Raw genomic sequence first — 21622 nt, forward strand, 5'->3', positions numbered from 1 at the left:
CAGACACAGAATGCATGGAACGTATTATTTTATAGTAACATGATTGTTACATGATGGTTCTTCGTTGTGTTGAAACAGACCTCATCTCTTAGTTCCCTTGCAACTTCTAATGCATTTTCTTGGATAATTTTACCAGAAACAGGAATATTTTAGACAGCACTTCACAAAACCAATCGAAAACAAGTATTTATAGGTCTAATGCAGTACCATCGGTTTTCAAAAATTTTCTTTTCGCTTCCAGGTTTCCGTTCTTAGAAAACTGATTGATTAAATCCTGTTAAATTCCTGTTAAAATTCTTAAATCCCTGTTCCAGTCAAAACACAATTAACAATTTCCTGGTGTCGCATTTCTTTCACCGACCACCAAAAACATTAATTTTTATTACTTATGTAGTGTCGATAACGTGAACAGTATCAAATGTTAGGTCGTGGACATCTGTATTGATTTGAAATAATAAATGTTTTATATACATATAATTTTATATTGTAAAATATTTGAAAAAAAATGTTAATTTTTTTCGTTTACTGTCCGCATTTACACATCATTTACTGTCCGGGTCCGTTGTTGAGAGTGTCCATCGAAAGGAGTTAAAGGGTACGGGTTCATATAGGGACGAATAATTTTTGTTTTAAAAACCGTCAGTATAGAGGAGGTGTCCAGTGAAGAGAGGTGTCCGTTAAGAGAGAGTTTACTGTATTGGCCACTGGCCACATTGGCTCTGTAACGTCATCTATGACTATTATGTCACTTGTTATGACTAGTTGAGAAGCCTACATTCATTTATATCCTCCCTTAAAATTCCACTATTATAAGAATAACTGTTTAAAAGATACAAGGGCGGGGGAGAGGGAACTTTTGCCTAGCACTATGTGAACCAAGTATACTCTAAATCCTATAATATATTATATCCTATATTTATGTTATAATATTATAACATATATTATGTTTAAGTAATTTTGGACAATATAATATGTTACCAGAAATATTTTAATAATGTACACAAATCATTAACACATGGATCAATTCTAACACATTATGTAATATTAAGATAACTAGACAATTCATAGTAGGTTTACTGCTCTCTAAGGAATAATAGTTTGTAACCACAGTATCTCAAAAACCTGGTTTTTACTGCTTCAGTATTTAGAATGTGTGTTTGGTGAATGGTTTCAATGCAAGAGAAGCATAATGGCAGGTTTAACTAAAAAGTGATAAATATAGTGGTAGCCATAGCTCAGTGGCTAAGTACTGGTTTACAAAGCCAGATGGCTCAGGTTCAATTCCAGCAGACAAGAAATTTTTCAATTTCTAATTTACCTGAGCCACCACTCTGATTCAGATGACGTAAAACCATTGATCCTGGCTAAGAAGTAGGTAATGGTTTAACACAAAAACCTGTGCCAGAAGGTTACACAAATTGAAGATGTACAATAAGCCAATTAGCCGCAATCTCTCAAAAAAGTGATAAATAACAATACAACAGTAAAGACTGAGAAATCTATACAAGTTTCTCTTATAAGCGGGTGTAGTGGAGCCGCAACGCTGTTCTGGTACGGCTTTTTTGTCTTTTTTTTTAACTGTGGCTAAATGATTACCAAAATCTAAAATGTTACTGAAACCGCATTGAAACAAAATTCCTCAACCAAATTACAGCAGATTACAAACAGCACAGTACAAGCGTTTTTGATTGTTTCCGTTACTTCTCCCAGTCTCAGTAGAAGTTCCGTCACCTCTTTTCCTACGTCACTGCCCCTCCTCTGTCCATAGATACTTTTATATATTTAAAAACAAAAAAAAAGAAATGTTTCAATTAAAATTTAAAAAGTGAAACTGATTTTCATATTTCTCACTCTTGTTGCCCCTCCTTCTTTATTCCCACCACCGCGGAGATTCTAGGGAACTGAACCCCACAGAAAATTGACCACTGCACTGACAGAAGTAATATCACAAAGTCATAGCGTTCCGGTACTGCTTAGTTTGGGACTATACCCCTGCTTATAAGGTTGGTTAGGTGAGCAACAAAAGATATTTAGTATCAAAAACAACACTCAAACTAACATCATCAATAGAATAGTAAAATATAACACGATCGTTTTTTCTTGGGAAAGTTATACATTGGCATTTGAAGGGCCACGGGAAAGAACGATCAGAGTGCATTTTTGGTCAAAATTTAAATATTGGCACCATATTTTAGCTTTTCGTGGAAAGAATCTAACCATGGTTTCGTTTGTACAATAACGATCACCATATGTTATAATTAAAAATGTTGAATTTAATTTTCCTGTACCAAAATATACAAACTAAAACTTTCAAACTGGATTTGCACAGAATGAGCAAAATGTGACTCTGATCGTTCTTTCCCGTGGCCCTTCATTTATTAATATTTAAAGACATATCAGCTTCCTACCAATCTAACAAGATGGAAATATGTTTTTGGAGATTAAGAGCCGGACTCTACTTGTGATTTTCTAGTCGCGCGATTGTTTTGTCACGAAGATTGAATACATTGTTTTAAATACAAGTCAATCCACTATTATTTAGTCGCAAATGGATTTGCTTGTATTTTTTATTTTATTTGTTTATTTTTACGGGAAAGCCCAATTCTATAAAAATACATTACATTTTTTAATTGAACATAAAGAGTTACATAAATACGTAGTGTACAGATAATAACAATAACATAATATAATATAAAAAACAGACATACAGAAATATAAATATAATATAGAAGTAAATATGTAATAGGAAATAATAACATAAAAACAAGTTAACAAATTATAGACGTTTCACTCAAATATTGATCCCATGTAAATTTCTTTTAAAACAACTGATGGAGTTGTCAAACAGTTGTAAATTGTAAAGGGAGTTTGCTAAATTCAAGACTCTAGGTACGAACGAAAAAAGTGAATAATTAAACCTATTGAAGGGTACATAAAATGTTCGCACTTGTCTAGTGGTGCGAGGTGGTACAAACAGTGTGATCTTATTGAGTAGTCGAGAACAACTGCATATACCATTTATTTTAAGATCTTGAATAATAGCAAAAGGTCCCTTTGTTTTCTCCGGCTTGCAAGAGAGGGAACCTGCAGTTGATGCTGCCATACAGTGTAATCTTGATAGGTATGAAGCTTAAAAGCAATGTAACTGAAGAAACTATTTTGGACTTGTTGAAGTTTCCTAATGTAGACCAAGTAGTGTGGGGACCACACTGAAGAACAGTACTCGAGGTGAGACCTGACCAAGGAGAAGTAAAGAACTCTAATACTGGATATATTTGTAAAATCACGAGTTGTTCTTTTTACAAAGCCCAACATTTTCATAGATGTTCCAATAACATTGATGATGTGAGTATTGAAACAAAGAGAATTTTCCAGTGTAATCCCCAAGTCCTTGATTATATTTACAGTGTTGAGCAATTGGCCATCAATGTAATAGTTTGATAATATTGGATGGTGAGGTGAGTACCGTTAAAGTCAATTACATGACATTTGCTGGAATTAAGGTTCATACTGTTCAGTGAACACCATACAGAGAGGTTAGTCAGTTCTAATTGCAATATGACAGCATCATAATGATTTTTTATAACTTTAAAGCACTTCAAGTCATCAGCAAATAGCAAGGCGTTACAATCGTGAAAACAGTTGGTAATATCATTAATAAATATATTAAACAGTAATGGACCCAAATGGGACCCCTGTGGTACACCTGACTTAACTGAAAAAGTTTGCGAATAAAAGTGGTTCACTCGGACCTGTTGAAATATTTCAGTTAAATAACTCTGTAACCACTGCAACAAAGGTCCACTTATGCCATAGGAGCTAAGCTTTCGAATCAGGAGTTCATGATTTACTCTGTCAAAAATGATTTACTCTGCCTTGGAAAAGTCAGTATAAATTAAATCAACTTGAAGTCCCTCTTCCAAGGCTTCAGACAGAAAATCAACATAGGTCAACAAACTCAGTTTAGCAGACTTACCTGTAGTAAAACCAAATTGCTGAGTGTTTAGGAGCCCGGAGCTATCGAAGGTGAGGAAATCAGTAATAATACATACTTTCAAAAACCTTTGGTATAGCACTAAGAATAGGTATAGGGCGGTAATTACTAATATTAGATTTATTACCAGATTTGTATTTGAAACAATGTGTTCAATCTTCGCGACAAAACAATCGTGCGACTACAAATCGCAAGTGGAGTCCGGCACTATACAGCCTTATATTACTGGCTTCACAATAAATAATTAATAAATCATCTGCAATTAACCATCACTCAGATGGTCCTGTTAACTTGAAATTTTAATAATGTACTACATTTTAACTAATTACTTACTTTACTGTTTTCTTTCTCCAACAGGCACAGAAGATTAATGTCATCACAAAAGTAACAATTGCACACCAAGAAAAAATAATCATCCACATATTCTTAGGCGCTATTATTGATTTGCTTCACATAATTAGAAATAGTATGAAGGTGCCACTCAGATGAAACAAATTAGATCCATTTAGTTTCAAATTTTATTACTGTTGCACTCAAAACCACATAACAGTACATTTGTTTATGTAATATTTACAGTAGGTAAATAATGGTTAAACTTCATCGATATTTCATATTCACGATTAATTACGACACACATTTTTACACATTATTTAAAATGAGTTTAGGATTAAATTGTTTAGCACTGTAACCCCATAGTTTGAAAATAAATCAGTAAAACCTATTATTTAGCAAAAAGTTCTATTTTTGTCAACGGAATACATTTTCAGGTTGTGCCTGCACAAATTTTAGAAGGAAAATGTAGAAAGTCACAAAGGAAGATTGAACAATATTTAGCAAAATCCTATCAAAACAAAACTAAAAAGAAAATATAAAAGTGTGTCTGTTCGTTATCTACTAGTCGTGGAGAGTAGCTGATTTGTGCTATGATTGTTGATCTGATTAAATCTGATCAGTAGTTCACCCTTTTCAACCACAGAAAAAGAAACTGTGAATAGTTTTTTCTGTGTTTGTGACACTTTTTAGAGCACTGACAGGGTTGTAGGTCATTGGGAAAAAAAAAGATAAAATAGAATTTTGGAAATGAAAACCTCTCAGCATCAGCAAAATTCAGAAATATTTTTATTTGAATACAAGAAAACTTTACAACATGACGTCACCACAACTGTGGAGCATGAAGTATGTAAATGTCAATTAATGTCATACTTCACTGTCATACCGTCATACCACAGTGTCATACTGTCAAGTAATGTCATATTTGACAAGTTGTCAAAATAAAAATAAACAAAATTAATCAAAGAAGAAATGTTTTTCTTTTTTCTTTTACTTGTAACTGTGGCTTTTTAATAAAATAGTTGCATTTATAATTACATAGTTAATCATTTAACGGCTGATATTTGTCAGGTCAGATAGTTTAAATTAAAAGTTGTATTTCATCAAACATGAATAAATCTGTTGTAATTACTGGGGAAGCTTCAGAGACGGATAGTGAAGATGAAATCCAGAATAACACAGTATGTTCAAAAATCTTAATTTAAAGCAATAAGTATAGTGCACATTTCCGTATTTTTTTAGCTGAAGGCAATGACCAAAACTGTACAAGGTGCTGTTATAACTGGGGAAGACTCTGAATCAGATACTGGTAATATCTTTTAATAAATTGCGCATGCTAAATTCGAATTTATACACTTTTTTACAAATCTCTTAACCACCATGTCAGGAATATATAATTTCAAACCACAGCCTATCATTGCTGCCATAATGCAATAATTACCATTGCTGTAACAAAAATGATTTAATTTCAGATGATAAATAGCTGGATTTGTAGAAAAATGGTTAACCCTTAACTACAGACATCCCATTATTACCACGTAACAACAGATCCCCAGTATTTTTTACCGGTCATTTTAACCCTAGAACAGCACAGTTCGTTCATCTCCGTAGACTGCACAGTAGGGTCTCGAAAATCCTAATTGTCTTTTTTAGTAATAAATGTTATTTATTTATTTTTTCTGCGGTATGTTTTACAAAACAATAAACAACAATATCTTATTTTCAATATATGTTTATTTCAAAAGAAACATTTCTCATTAGATCTGATAAACGTGAAAAAACATAATCTAGTGCATTTATTACACTTTTTTAAAAATATGGAGATATGACCAAAAAAATTAAACAAAATTCCAGTGAAATAAAACTTGTCTCTTAAAAACCCTTTAAAATAAAATAAAACATAAATGTTGTTACAAGGTAACTATTTCTTAAGCTTAGCCAGGCACTTCAACTTTGGTTCTAACTCACATAACATAATTGAGCTCAATATTCTAAACAGTACGATGTTCTAAACAATTTTTCCCAGTATACTTTTTTTTTATTTAAAATTATTTTGCAATCTATTGAGTGTCAACAATAAACAAAAGTAATTACATTGACTAAGGACAAGGAAGATTTTACCCACTGGCAAAATCAAAGTACAATTTTTATAAAGTTGTGTACAAAATAATTACATTTCATAACTACTAACTCATTAGTTTAAAAGTTTACTCTAAATGGTAAGTCCAATGGTTTGAACCTCTTTAACCTACGCTGTTCTTGGGAATTGTCTAGGAGGTTAAGTGCAAACTGGTTTTTATGATCCTCCAACTTGGCAATGTAAGCAGCGCTACGTTTTGTGATGACTTCTTGTACCGTATCAGTTTTAAGGTCTCGATGAATAATTCTGTTGTTGATGTACCAAGGTGCATTAGTGATGGTTCTGAGGGTTTTTGATTGGAAGCGTTGGATGATTCGATGTTGGAGTGACTGGCTGTTCCCCATAGTTCCAACCCATATGTCCAGATTGGCATAAGTATTGCCTTATAGAACAGCAATTTATTATCCAGAGATAGTCTTGATGAACGGCCCATTAACCAATACATATTTCTGAATTGGAGACCTAGTTGCTTTCTCTTGGTCCAGATATGTTTCCTCCATGTGAGACTTCTGTCCAAATGAATACCAAGATATTTTACCTCGTTGGCTGATGGTAATTGGTGATTGTTTAAAGTTACAGGAGGACAAGTTCCTCTTCGTGTTGTAAATGTAACTTGAATAGGTTTTCCTTCATTCACTTTAATTTTCCATTCCAAAAACCAAATTTGTACTCTGTCTAGATACACTTGAAGGATATGCGAGGCATAAATAGGGTCTGTGTGTGAGGCTAGGATTGCAGTATCGTCGGCAAATGTTCCTAGCATCATTTCTTCTGTAAGTGGTCTCTCCTCTAGTGGTTCCTGAAGAGGTGGAGGTATATCTGTGGTAAACAAGAGATACAAGGTAGGTCCCAGTACGCTACCCTGTGGTATGCCAGCTTTTATAGAATAGAGTTTGGAAATTGCATCTTGGTATTTAATAAAGTAACGCCTACCTGACAAATATGACTCAAGAAGAATGTAAAAGCTGTGCGGTAATGTCTTTTTTAGCTTGTATAGGAGGCCTTCATGCCATACCTTGTCAAATGCCTGCCTAACGTCAAGAAATGCCGCTGAACAGTACCTTTTGGCATCAAAATCAGCATTTATATGTTTTACCACTCTGTGAACTTGTTGGATTGTTGAGTGATGGGATCGAAATCCAAACTGGTGGTCTGGAATTAGATTTTTGATCCAGGGTTCGAGTTTTTTTACTAATAGTTTTTCGAAAACTTTAGACGTGATTGGCAAGAGGCTGATTGGCCTGTACGATGTAGTTTCTTCTTGAGGTTTCCCCGGTTTAAGAATGGTTATTATCTGAGACACTTTCCATTGATCAGGAAAGTAACCTAAGTTTAATATGGCATTGAATATAAACGTTATAAGTTTTATGCATTTGATAGGTAATTCTTTCAATACTTTTCCACTGATCAAGTTGTACCCTGGAGATTTTTTATCGTTTAAATTATTAATAGCCAAGATGACTTCGGACGATTTAAATTTCGGAATAGGCAAACTCATTTGATATGGACTTTGAAGAAATGAGAATACGTCTACTTCCACAGGTGAATTCACTTGATTGGGAGTAAATACTTCGGAAAAATACTCTGCAAAACAACTTGCTTTCTCTTGTGCACTACGAGCCCATTCTCTGTCCGATTTTCTAATTGGAGGTGACGGTTTCTGGGGTTCTTTCAGTTTTCTCGTGGCTTTCCATAGCGAATAATCGGTATCTTTAGTGGAATCTAAATTTTCCAAGTACATAGTACTGAAGTGATTGGTTTTTGAGATCTTCGAAGAGCTTTTTTAATTCCCTTGATGCACTATTGAATCTACGCTTATCAGCAGGATCTCTGGTCTGTTGCCATCTTTTCCTCAGTCTTCTCTTTAGCAAATTTTTTTCTTTGACAACTTGTGGGCAGTCATTTATTATGCATTTATTTTGTATTGTTGGTGTTGCTTGCCAGGCAGCTGATTGGATATTTGTAGTTAGTTGTTCCACAGCAAGAAAAATGTCCTCTTTGGTTTTTAGTGGAATGTCTAGAGACACCTTGTTCTCCAGGATAGATCTGAATTTTGGCCAGTGTGTGCGTCTGTTATAAAGTGAGGGGGATATTTCTTTAATAAGTACCTGGGTTCCAACTGTGAATAGTATAGGCGAGTGATCAGAAGATAATTCGTAGCATGATGTAGCTTTTATATTAGACCTAGGGATGTTCTTAACTACAGCAAAATCGACCAAATCGGGGATTTTATTTCTGTCCGAGGGCCAGTATGTTGGTTCGCCGGTTGATGAATAATCCATATTATTTGACTCTATGATATTTAAGAGAACTCTACCTCTCGGAGTGATTGGTCTTGATCCTCACCTGGTATGTTTGGCATTATAGTCCCCTGCTGCTATGAAGAGGCTCCCAAGTGAATTGTAATAATCTTTAAATTGTTCGTTTGTGATAGAGTGTCGTGGGGGGCAATACAGCGCAGATACTGTAAGTGGTCCATCCCAGTCTTCAACCACAATATTGGTCGCTTGAATATGATTTGTTTGGTACTCGCCAGCATTATGATGTTTTATTGTATTTCTAACTATAATAGCAGAGCCTCCATGTGCTGATCCATCTGGATAATTAGTAGTATATATAGTATAGTTTGGAATTTTAAGGTAACTTTTTTGTGTAAAGTGAGTTTCGGATACTAGCAGTATATCTATTTTATGAAGGTGTAGAAAGTATTTGATTTCCTGTGTATGTTGTGATAAGCCATTGGCGTTCCATGAAGCTAGTTTTAGAAACGCCTCCATCTTAGGGTTTTTTAGCAATGAGAGCGGTTAAGAGGTTTAACATTGTGCTCATTTGTTCTACCAATTGTTTGATCATATTTTTAAGTTCGAGCATGTCAGTGGATTGTTGAAGACTGGGAGCTGTATTTGATGGTATTTGATTACCAGCGGTTGCTACCTGAGCATAGGTTACATTCGGGACTACTAAGTGTTGGTTTGATTGGACAGGCTGACTTGTTGGTTTGCTTCTCAGTTGTGGAAATGCTCTTTTTTGCAGCTCTTTGTGGACTAAGCACCCACGATAGTTTGCTGGGTGATTTCCTTCACACAGCACGCATTTCACCTGGTTGTTTCTTTCTTTGTAAGAGCACTGATCAGATCTGTGGTTACCCGCGCATTTAACACATCTTGGAGAAAGGTAGCAAAAATTTTTGGTGTGGCCGTAGCGTTGGCATTTTATGCACTGAGGTACTATACGTTTTTTATGTGGAGGTTCAAAAATTACTTTATAGTTCAACAATGAATCGATCTCATATATATCTTTGTTATTCTCGGCTTGTTTTAGTTCAACGTAGAACAGTGGTAATGGCTTTTTAGTACCTGATTGACGAATGTTATTGATATTTATGACTTCGTGCCCTACGCTTTGGATTTCCGCCTTAATTTCGTTGATATCTGTAGATGGATGTACATTTCTTAGTACAACTCTGAATGAGCGATCTTCTTTGAGTTGGTAGGTATGAAATTCAGTATTTTTGTCTTCTAGTGCTTTTGTTATGACAGAGGTATTATTATTATTATATACTTCATTATTTTGAGGTATTATTTTTACTTGGTTATTGGCGAGAGTTTTTAATACATAAGCATCTTTTGCAATCGTTTGTAGTAGTTTGGTAAGCGGAGTAATATTTTTAACACTGTAGACAAATATTGGTGGCGTTTTAGTAGTTGTATTGGTATTTTGGCTCTGGTTTTCTTCTGTAGTTGTATCCTGATTTGCATCGTTTTGTTCTTCTGTAGCTGTATCCTGATTTGCATCGTTTTGTTCTTTTTGTAATACAGAGAATTTGTTGGAGGTCGATATTGGTGAGTTTAACCAGTAATCATCTATTTTGGATTGTTTTGTTGCTCTAATATATTTTTCCGGGCTATCAATTCGATTTCTTTTTTTGTTATGTACGTGTTTCCAATCATCTGGTGCAGATTCAGCTTGGGATTGCGATTGAACAGGTAGTACAGGATAATATTGTGCTGCACTAGTAGAAGGCTGCATCGGTTGTGAAACTAAATGCGGTTGCACGTTTTGAATACTCTGAGCTGTGTTATTATATAAGGACTATTGAATTGATACATATTGAATTTGCGCGTACGGTCCTGCACATTGGTTTAGTGAATTTAGTGATGGATTTATAGTAATGTCCTGTTGTGGATACTGTACATACTGAGTATTATAATTTTGACTCATGGTTTAAAGTCGTTAAGATCTTAAGCATATTCTCATGCGTTATTAAATAATATATTTTATTATCAATAATTTTGAATCTAAACACTAACCTCTTATTTACAGTTAACAGTTTTTGGTATAATAAAATATTGTTCTACTTTTCTTATTTTTTTTAATTTTTATTATTTTCTTGATTTGATGTAAAAAAAACCGCGAGAGGGGTTAATTTCAGTTCAACCCTGCGGAAAATTAACCCCCATCGGCTTTTTTTAATGCTTTTGTAATCTCTATATTTATAAAATTGCAATATTTATTTAAATAATAATAATGAAATAATACGTTACTTTGGAGCGGTGATTCCCACCTTTATACTGTTGTCAACACTTACAACAAACCGAAGAATGTTTTGACACAAAGTTCGAGTTTTTTTCACTAATTAGCACTCGCGCGGAACAAAAACACTCTTGAAAATGACATAAATGTTTCTTATGAGACAACGGAAACTTTGCATGTTCGAGTACATCTGCCCCAGTATACTGGCGATATTTCTTTGCGAGGTATTGGGTTCTGTTTGTACTTCTTCATTATCGTTGTCACTTTGTTCGTTATCAGTGCCAGACTGATGTTTAGGAACATAATCATCGTCTTCATCTGACGAGTCTCCAAAATCATCTTCGATGGTCTCAGGTTCATCTTCATTTGCCCACAGGTTTTCAGCATCCCACTCTAATTCTTTTGTTGTCAGTGGATGTTAATATTTTCTCTTAGAATCTGCCATACTAGCAAATAACAAAAAATCACCTCAAAATTTTAACACCCTTTAACTGCACACTGGGGTCCGAAGTACCCACAGCTCCACTACAAGCGTCACAGCAAACTATACAACAAACTTACGCGGCACAGCGATTGTCTCTCAACATAGTCTGTCCTTAACTGAATTTACATGCAAGGGATCGCCAAAAGACGCAGACATGTGCAAGTTACATTAAAGGATTCATGTGCCTGGGTTTTTCAGACCCCAGTGTGGTGTTCCAGGGTTAAAATAGAGTCAAACTATAAAGTTAATAATAAAAAACAAAAAAAAATATGCGTTATGTGTTTTTCTGGAATCTCTAGATATGGGAAAAATGGTAAAATGAGTGATTTTAATAATACAATACAAGATTTTTACATAGACACATGAACTTGTAAGTGGTGAGTTTACCACAAAATCTGAATTTTGGGAATACCCACCGGTAAAAAATACCGGATCTCTGTAGTTAAGGGTTACCTTTGTTTACAAGTGTATAATATATATTATAGATTTATTCACACAGCATGCCCTGAATGCTGAATGTATCCTGAGTATGTTCAGGATACGTTCGGGGGATTTTGTGCAAATAAATCAATAATATATATTATAGTTTAGCTCCCATGTGTGACAAGCTTAAAGTTCAGAATTTATATATTTTTTATATCTTACACAAATAAGCCAGCTGCTAATTTGATTTTAACGTAAAATATTCAACATGAACATGATTCATCTATCATAAAAAGTTGCTAATTTTCTAAACTTTACAGAAATTGACAACAGTGTGGCCAGTGCCACATCAGCTTTAAATCAAAAGGAGTTATTGGAAGTAAACGAGAGCAAATGCAACTCCCTATTTCATCAAAAATTAAGTAAGTTAAGATACATAACTTAAATTTTCGCCAGAACTATTTTGTTGCATCTTTAAAATCAACGAGTTGACAGGGGGGAGGGTAAGACTCTTATTCTTTCATTATGCTCATAATGCTCCAGGCATGCAGGGTGTGCCAAACCTCTGGTTTTTCTTTCGTTACAGCTAAACTATGAGGTATACAAAAACATGTTTTTATATCAGGCAACAATAATATTGAAATGTTTCGATGCCTCTTACATAGTTTATTAGGTGTCGATGGTCGACCTGAACAATGAGACTTCGTACCATCGTAAATATTATCATCGTAAATTGTAAATTTCCTACAATATGTATTCAATATCAGTCGATAGATAAACAGAAAGAAGTTTATTGCAGGCGGTAGAATTTATTACACCACTGGCCTCGATAATAACACAGATGTTTGGCATTTCTATATACAGGCAGTTGGGGCAGCAGCAGCTCGTGGCCTAAAAAAGTGGTGAAGATGAGGAAAGTCTGCCGGACCCAAAAGAAATTTCGGTATAATTACACCTATGTCACGCCCAAATCTCATTAAAAATTATTTAAAAAATGTTTAGAGTTTAGGGCCCTAACAACTTGAAAACTTTTTTATGACACTTATATTAGAGACGAGGGTGAAGGGATACTTAAGCACAAAAGCAGTATGTATTAGATAGATTAATAAAACTGACTTAATTAATTTTTATAAATCAAGTCGATCCTTCGATCGTTTATGGAAGCAAATCTATCAATGATATCCTCTTAGAAAGGATGCTTCTACATAAGTTTATTTAATAGTTGTCTATGAGTGCGATAACAGTCAAACTGGATAGTCTTTCTTGTAAAAGTTTTTAACCTTTTTAAGCACGAAAAACTTCTTTCTATGGATACAGTATTTGATGGAATTGTCAGAATTAAACAAAACAAATTATAGGCTTCTGTAACAATGTCTTTTTTTGTTGTCATTTTATAACCAGTTTTTGCAAATTCACATTTTTGTAATTTCCGTCAGCATAAAGAGCTCTCTTTTGTCTTTGAATTTTAGTAAATTTTTTGCCAAAACTCAAATAAATTTTGAAAAGCGTCGGAAGGAATAGTCAAATTGTATGACCCAAACTTTGTTGTATCTGCTATGCTTACAAATTTTAATTTTTATGACCATTCTGAAAATGTACATCCATTTCCATTAAAATGTGATAGTGATCATAATATATGAAATAACAAAAAATAATGCTCTGTATTGGATAGTATGTACTTGCATTCTTGCTCATACCATCATCAGACCTATATCTTTTCAAAGTATTAATGACGGTCATTGTGCTTGCTTTGTCAAAAATAGAATTAAAAAATTCTTCGCTTCTTTTATCACCTATTAATTGTCGAGTCTTTTTATTTAGTTTAAACAAAAATTAATATCTAGGGACTTTTTTTTTGAAGAACATCATATAAAATATCTGTTATAATATGAAAAATTTCGCTAAAAACTGTTGCTAAAAATGTAAACTCAAAATCATTTAAAACTCCTAAGAAGCCTTTAGCCAGCTGAACTGATTTGCGGCCTTGCATCTTCCGAAAAAAAAAACGAATACTGCAAATCATAGTACGCATACGCATCCAACTACTGGGTGAATACAGCGAATTTATTTTTAAATCTAGCTTCACTTGCTAATTTGGGTACTACCAGTGCCGATAGGATGACGTCACGTTGCCATGACAACCTTTGATGCTTGTGCAGCCGAGAAACGAAATCTTCATCCATATCTTCATCCAACTTTGCTTGAGTCGTTGACACAGGTCAGGACCTGACCGTCAAGGACCTACAGTTTTATTTTTTGGATTACATATTGAAATTCTTTTTTAATTTTTGAATTAATTAAAAAAGAGTAGGTATATAATTAATTTCAGTATTTAGATATAATGATGCTACTTATATTTTTTATTTTTTGTCTCAATTTAATTATATTTTTTGGTGAAGCTCACCTTCACCTACTTCACCTGGCCGCCCGCTGATGAGTTGGGGTATTTATTTATAGCCATTACTTCGCTAAAAACAGGTAAAGAAACATATTCTTCAATTTCATTTTTCCTCATTATAACCAAATACGCCTCATCATAGAGGTGTTATAGTTCAATAGAAACTTCATGGACTATCTAGCGTACCTCGTTATAAGCGAAACTAATATCCGTGATCGTTATAGAGAATCCACTGTACAACATTTATTAAGATAGTTAATATGTAATGTATTTATGAATGTAGGTTACTGGTTAGCTAAATAATAATTTCTAATATGATCCGTTATTAAATTCAACTAACTTATGTACTAACTAACTTAGGTACTAACTAGCATAAGTACATTTTTATTTATTCCTCGGTATTTTCATTTATGCTTATAAAATAATAACTTAATTTTTGTTTGTTATATATCAGTAGGTACAAAAATTTATTAATAAAAGTCTGCAAAAACATAAAATGTATAGTTCTTCTAAATATTTCTAAATTCTTCTTTCTAAATATCTACAAAACGAAAGATGCTAGGTATGTACAACCATATCAAAAGAAAAGTGGTAATATTATCTACAAAATACAATACTGATATACAGGGTGTTAAAAAATGAACAAATTTTGTATTTGCAAATAGTGATCACTGTTGTAGGTTGATTAAACTTAAAACTTATTTAATTTTCTACTGCGCCTCTGCTATGCTATCTCGGAATTTCATAATCCAAGTCTACGCAAAAACAGTCACCCTCATAATTGTCAAAATGACAAGGGATTGAAGCTTCACGTTAGAAATTAGAAAAGATAATTCAATAAAAGAATTAGATGTCTAGACGGCATCCATTTCTATTCAATAACACTGTATATTGTGTTGCTTTATGTCAAAGATATTAAATTATTTAAAAATGACACTGCAATAGAAAAACTTTGACATGTCATTTACATTTTTGTTACTCTGGAAACCTAATCCACATCCCTTCAAATATTTAGATTTTTCTCAATAAAGGTGTAAATATTTCGAAAATTATTAACGTTAGACCTATAAAAGCTTATAGAAACTCTTCATATTTTTAAAAAGTATATCCAGAAAGTATTTAATACATAGGGTCTTCCATTGAAAAAAACCCAACTTTGGTTCATTCTGTTGTTCCGACTGACCCTGTATAATCGAATATGTTTAATTTTAAATTATAAACGTCTTCGATACACATTAGTTTTTTTAAAATATATTTTGTTTGCTCTATAGTTTAGCCATAATCAAAGAAAACCGGAGGTTTTCTTAGTTTTGTTTTATTTATGCCTGGTTGCACCAACAAATCTTAAGCTCCAGCTTAGCCCAGCTCAGCTTTTAGATAGGGCCACTTTATATCATACTTACGCTGAACCATAATTTTCGGTTCTTACACAATTTCTTCGATTTGCACATCATTGTGACAAGCTGAAAATTGATCTAAGCCTCAATGGTGTAAAGTGTATGTTTCATAAGCTAAACTTAAAGCATGTCTTAAGCTTACGATCTGTTTGTGCAACCAGGCATTATAGTTTTATATTTTTAGGAGAATATAATGAGCAGTTAAATCATAGTTTTGAAACCCATTGTCAAAATACAGTTCACGAGGCAAGTAAAAATTTGAATGTAATCGACCAACATCTACTCAGGTCCCAAATAACGATGCAAAATGCTGTAACATCTTTAAAGACGCTGAGTATTAACTCTTTGTCCATTAAGAGTAAACTGCATTCCCTTTTATCATCAAAATTTCTTACAAATGTTACATTAAACAGGTATAAATAAAATAAATACGAGAAGGTTGCTACTGTGTATTATTTTAACATTTATATAAGTCGAATCATTTGGTGGTTTTACCTGGAAAGATTTCCGGGAGTTTTGAAAATTGGTAATTTTATGGATTTCGTTATGCTCTTTTCGAATTTCAACTTTGCTACCTCGTATCTCCGTCGCTCGCGCCGCCATATTGAAAAAGTGGCACCTACATAATAACATTGTGTTGGGAATATCTCCTTTCCGACGCATTTTACGAAAAAAATATTTATATACAAAATTTAACTAGACAAAATTTCCAACAATTTATCTATTTATAATTTTTTTCATAAAATCAATCGTTGTTGGAGTACGGGCGCTGCAAAGTACTATATTTCAATATACGTTTTGAAAAAAAAAACTTATTTCTACACCACCTGGACGTTAGCGGCGCGTTTTTTATTGTGGTTTGCCCTGTAGACCTAATGCACATTATAATGCACTTATTAATTTAGAAATTTAGCACGATCTCCTTCGATTTGCTGTTCCTGATGAATCAGGTGTTACGACTTCGTCCCGAGCATCGATCGAGAAATTTCGTCCACATAATCTGTGATGTGGCTATCAAACTCATCACACGCCTCTTCGTTTTCGATTTCATCGAAAGCTCTTTTAAAAATGGTCACCGTTTTCTCCTCTTCATCATAATTATATGATGCAATTTGCGAATTATTACAAGTACCACTGCAATTTGTGCACATAACGGAGCATTTTAATCCAGCTTTTCTGGAAAATCTTTTTTACACTTACAAGAAATAAGTTTCAACAATAACGATTCTGGAGCGGGGGGTTGGAGCATCGTAACAGGAATTAGTCTACTTTTGTTTTTCCATCCCCATTGTTCTGCATTTTTTTCATTTTCGTACCACCATGATACTATAAATAACAAGATAATATATTACGCATCCTGAAGTCGTGACGTAGTTGGAGACCTGCAAGTTCGTAATGGTTCGTAATGTCCGATTAGTTTTAATTGTTCGCGGTTGTAAGCTAAGTCTACAGTTGGGTCCGGGAATCTTTACCCCTGCGTCATCATTTAAAGCATACGAAATAAGTCGATGATAAGTCGGAAATTGAAATTTACTACACGCAACAGCAAATTACAGTAAGTGACTTGCTGTTTCGTTTAGTAAGTTTCAATTTCCGACTTATCATCGACTTATTTCGTATGCTTTAAATGATGACGCACGGGTAAATATTCCCGTACTCAACCTGTATATTATATTTTATCTTTAACAGTTATTTTGACAGGAATCTCGACACTAACTTTTTTTCGAATACATTTGAAGTTTAATATTATTTTGCTAATTGAATAATTTCATCACAGAATGCATACAAATCCCATTAAACTTTAACAAGAATTCAAATTCAGGTCTCCAGTTACGTCATCATGCGCGAATTCGGACGTATTTGCGCTACGGGAAGATACTATCTCGTTATTTATAGTATCATGCGTATTACCACTGCTGAACCTGGTGATATGTTCATAATGAATGTTGTCATGCTGCTGCTTCTGTTGGAGGTAGCGAAACAATATTAAATTTACCTTTATATGCTAATTTTGTGACGCATACATATCTATATTCATTTAAAGATATGTTTTCTTACTTTTCACATCTATGTAACCGTATAATTGAAGGAGAAAACAATTCATTTACCCAGGTTCCCAGATATTTGTAGTTATTCACTCTTTCTACTTGTTTTCCCTCGACATCTAGCTTTCCTACATGTTGCTTAGAAATAATCATGAACTTTGTTTTCTTAACGTTCATTTGTAGTTCATATTTTATACTAACTTGATGTAATCTATTTATTAATCGTTGTAGTCCTTCTAGACCAGGGATGGGCAAACTTCTTTTAGTAAGGGCCACAAAATATTTTTGGTTTACTACAAAGGGCCGCAATATTTGTTACCTTAACATGTTCGAATTTTTAACTTTTTACTAATTTTGTTTAAGGGGGGGCATGGTTTGAAATCAACATTGCAAGCACCTTTTCTTGAATTTTGTTTGAAATTATGGTAAAATTATTTTATTTTTAAATTAAATAAGCATATTCAGTACATTTCAAAGATTATTAAAAAAAAATTCAAGACCAAATCTTGAAAAATAAGCCAACGATGGCAAATTTTTACAGGCAGCTCCAAAAAAATGGATTTTACAGTAGAAATTGTCAATGGATCATATGAAACAAAAAATTCAAAAATATTTTATTAGTTTATGAGTTTCTCGAGGTAACGCTGTTGAGTTTTTTTAGTTTTAACGATTTTTGAGTTTTTGATATCACTCAAAAATCTATGAAAACTTTCAGAGGGATCTGTCAAGTAGGTAGTTTTTGAGTTACAATACAATACCTTTGAAAAAAAAACAGTTTTGAGAAAAACGCGTTTGGTTTGACAACTTTTATTTCAATTTGTTTTTTGTCTGTCAAATCGTAAAGTGATGCACGCCGGAATATGTTTCTGAATCGCAGAGAAATTTACAAAAGAGACGGGAACAGCTGTTGAACGTATCTCACTACGCTCAAGCTACTGCAAAGCGAGTGGAAGGTAGGGATATTAAACATGCTTTACTTCCGGTAATTTTACTCCGGTCAAGCTGAAAATTTTAGAGAGTATTCTTGAAGTTTATTTATTTATTTATGTATTTTAATTTAAAATAATAAAAAAATCAAAAAAATTTCAAATTTTTCAAACCGTACCCTTCTCCCCTAAACAGCATTCGCATTTAATTAAACATGGTGTTTCCAAATATATGTGTGTTAACTGTCCTGAATTACTATCGGAAATCCGATTTAATACAACCAGTTACAACTTACGAAATCCTTCTTTATTCTATATTGAGTATCACCGTACTAATTATGGTAGAAATGATCCGATGACTAGAGCTGTTAGGCATTTTAACACATATACTGTTGATCCATTCTTTAGTTCAATTTATTCTTTTAGGCAATTGTTAAATTGTGTTGATCATTTTTAGTTTGTTTATGGTGTTACATCATATTTTTAACACGTTTTATATTGTTTTATATTGTTTTTTATTGTATATGTTAGAATTTAACTATGTCAGCTATTTTATATTTCATTGTATTACTTTTTTGAACAATGGTGAAACCGTTAATAAACAAATAAATAAACCTTTGCTTTTTGATTCCAGTAGGTACAGATTGACAATAACCCGTATAATAGGTATCTCAACTGTCCACATTATTTTCATTTAAAAGATTTATGAGTTTCTGATGTCGGACATCAGAAACGACTAGATTAATTAATACCGGCCGCAACGGTAGAATATTTTAGAAATAGTTACATACGGAAAACACGAGGAGGTGTTTGTAGATGAATAATACTTTTTGACGCTGGTACGCAAAAACTATTGATTTTACAAAAAAATATAAATGTTTTATATAAATTGTAGGCAATTTTTCTAGTTTAATTTTCTACCTAAATGTTTTTTTCGTAAATTGCGTCGGAAAGTAGATATTCCCAAAAAACTGTTATTAGGCGCCATTTTTTCAATATGGCGACACGAGCGGCGTAGATACGAGATAGCAAAGTTGAAATTCAAAAAGAGCATATTTGAGCATACCGAAATGCATAAAATAAGCAATTTTCAAAACTCCCGGAAGACTTTCCAGGTAACCCTCTTTTTTTTCGACCAAATGACTGAACTATAATTAGGCCAGTTAATTAACGTGAAATACGGCGATACCGTATAATTCGATAAAGTTCAAATTGTACGAGAAGTATAAAGAAGTAATAAATGGTAGAGATGTAATACCTTTCATACTAATGGTTAGGCTTAGATGAACTGAACACGTGTCAAGAGCAAATGAAAATTACTCACCCAGACGAACCCTCTTAACGGTACCAGTAGGAAATAGGAGTAGAGGTGAGTTGAAGGGACGGTGTGAACAAAAACGCCTGGGGAAAGTCGAGGTTCAACTAAGGCTGTAACGCCACCGATGATGATGGTATGGTAGTCGGTTGCTGAGTCTAACATGAAATTACTGATTTACTTCTTTACAACTCTTTATCTTTTAAAAATATTGAAAAAATATATATGTACAGCTGGTTCCAAAAAAAACTGATGCGACTCTTAAAGCGTATTTTGTAGAAAATGGAGCAGTGTATTTTCTTCTTCTTCTTTTTGTTTTTGGTCTCGGTGCAAGGCAATTACCAGCACGATTTATAGGCGATCTTGATGTGGTCTGGCTCTAAGCCATATCAAAATCTCTGACTATGTTCTTGTAAAAAGCTTTTGATGAGGTGTGATATAATGAATATGAGTTTAATTATATTTAATTTATTATATTTTGAAGGATAAACTTATTATTTACATACTGTCACTGTCACTGCCAAATCTTAAAATTTGTCAGATAACTTCAACCTCAAAAAATGGCTGTTTTGTTTGTTTATTTTATTATTTGTCTGTCATAATAAATATAATATAATGTCGGACCAATCATACACTGTTAAAATACAGGTTTTGGATAATGATAAATGTGAGCATTGTGAAGAGGAAGGTGATTTAGATCATATATTTTTTGGTTGTTCTAAAAATACAATTTACTCATCTAAATTAATAAATGATTTATTAAAATATAAAGTAGCAACTCCTTGGAATATACTATATTTATTATCACTTGGTTCTGTAGATGTATACAACTCTTTAATTAACTTTTTAAAAGACAGCAAATTATCATTATAATTCCCTTAAACATTTTTAATTAATACCTTTGGTAGTTAGTAGTTTTAGCTGTTAAGCTTAGTGTTACTTAATACCTTTTAGTTGTTATCTTTGTTTTAAACCTGTTTTGTATAACTTGATAACTTGTATTCCTTATGTGTCTGGCAGTATGACGGTAAGTCTAAGCCAAAATAAAAAAAAAAAAAAAAATCATACACTGCTCAAAATGATCAAATCTTACTAAAAGTCGTATCAGTTTTTTTAGGAACCAGCTGTACATCAGTTTTCATATTCTTGGGTAAGTATATCTCTATTTGAACTGAACTGAAAAGTCTCAGATACAGAATCCACCATTATAATAAAAATTAAAATGGTAAATAATAATTTAAATCTGAAACTTTTCTTGTTGGAAATTCTTTCTGGTACATCCTGAATCTGCGACTTTTACAATTTATAAGACCGCAGACGATGAATATAGAAAACAAAAAGGACTCCACTATATGCATCAGTCACATTCGGTTTTCATTCGTCTAGGAAAAGGACAGAGATAAACTTCCTAATAGTATGTATACTCAAATCTGAGTAATAAAAAAGTAAAATATGGTTTTTGCTTGCTTTCGATTCAGATACAATTTGCTTGTACAATCCCTGGACAGCTGTTTCTGCCTTACAGGCTTAAAAATTTTTTATTATAATGGTGGATTCTGTATCTGAGACTTTTCAGTTCATTTAAGAGATGTCGCTGAATTGCGTTCCAATGTGGATTTCAAATGATCTTTGAAATT

The 21622-nt window shown here is 33.2% G+C and overlaps 2 protein-coding genes across 5 annotated transcripts in view; one reads left to right on the forward strand and one right to left on the reverse strand.

Annotated features, from left to right (window-relative positions):
* Positions 1-5068, reverse strand: part of LOC126879629 (uncharacterized) — a 442662-nt gene extending 437594 nt beyond the window's left edge. For 3 of the 4 annotated variants that reach the window (XM_050642813.1, XM_050642815.1, XM_050642812.1), the window contains exon 1: positions 4328-5068. In XM_050642813.1, coding sequence (XP_050498770.1) covers positions 4328-4416 — 89 coding nt within the window. In that variant the 5' untranslated portion in view covers positions 4417-5068. The remainder of the gene's footprint in view (positions 1-4327) is intronic. The other variant, XM_050642814.1, reaches the window with a different exon arrangement.
* Positions 5069-5224: 156 nt separating this feature from the next.
* LOC126879631 (biogenesis of lysosome-related organelles complex 1 subunit 3) lies at positions 5225-16140 on the forward strand. Its single transcript, XM_050642817.1, has 4 exons — positions 5225-5505; positions 5567-5633; positions 12225-12326; positions 15884-16140. The coding sequence occupies exons 1-4, from the start codon at positions 5434-5436 to the stop codon at positions 16120-16122; spliced, it is 480 nt and encodes a 159-aa protein (XP_050498774.1). The 5' UTR covers positions 5225-5433; the 3' UTR covers positions 16123-16140.
* Positions 16141-21622: the final 5482 nt, after the last annotated feature.

This window comes from Diabrotica virgifera, chromosome 2, assembly GCF_917563875.1.
Source record: "Diabrotica virgifera virgifera chromosome 2, PGI_DIABVI_V3a".
NCBI classification, from domain to species: domain Eukaryota; kingdom Metazoa; phylum Arthropoda; class Insecta; order Coleoptera; family Chrysomelidae; genus Diabrotica; species Diabrotica virgifera.

Excerpts from the sequence above, each read along its gene's own strand:
- LOC126879631 (XM_050642817.1), top strand. The coding sequence starts at position 5,434 with ATGAATAAATCTGTTGTAATTACTGGGGAAGCTTCAGAGACGGATAGT. Across the intron at positions 5,506-5,566 it reads ATGAAATCCAGAATAACACA|CTGAAGGCAATGACCAAAAC; the intron begins GTATGTTCAAAA and ends GTATTTTTTTAG. Across the intron at positions 5,634-12,224 it reads AGACTCTGAATCAGATACTG|AAATTGACAACAGTGTGGCC; the intron begins GTAATATCTTTT and ends TAAACTTTACAG.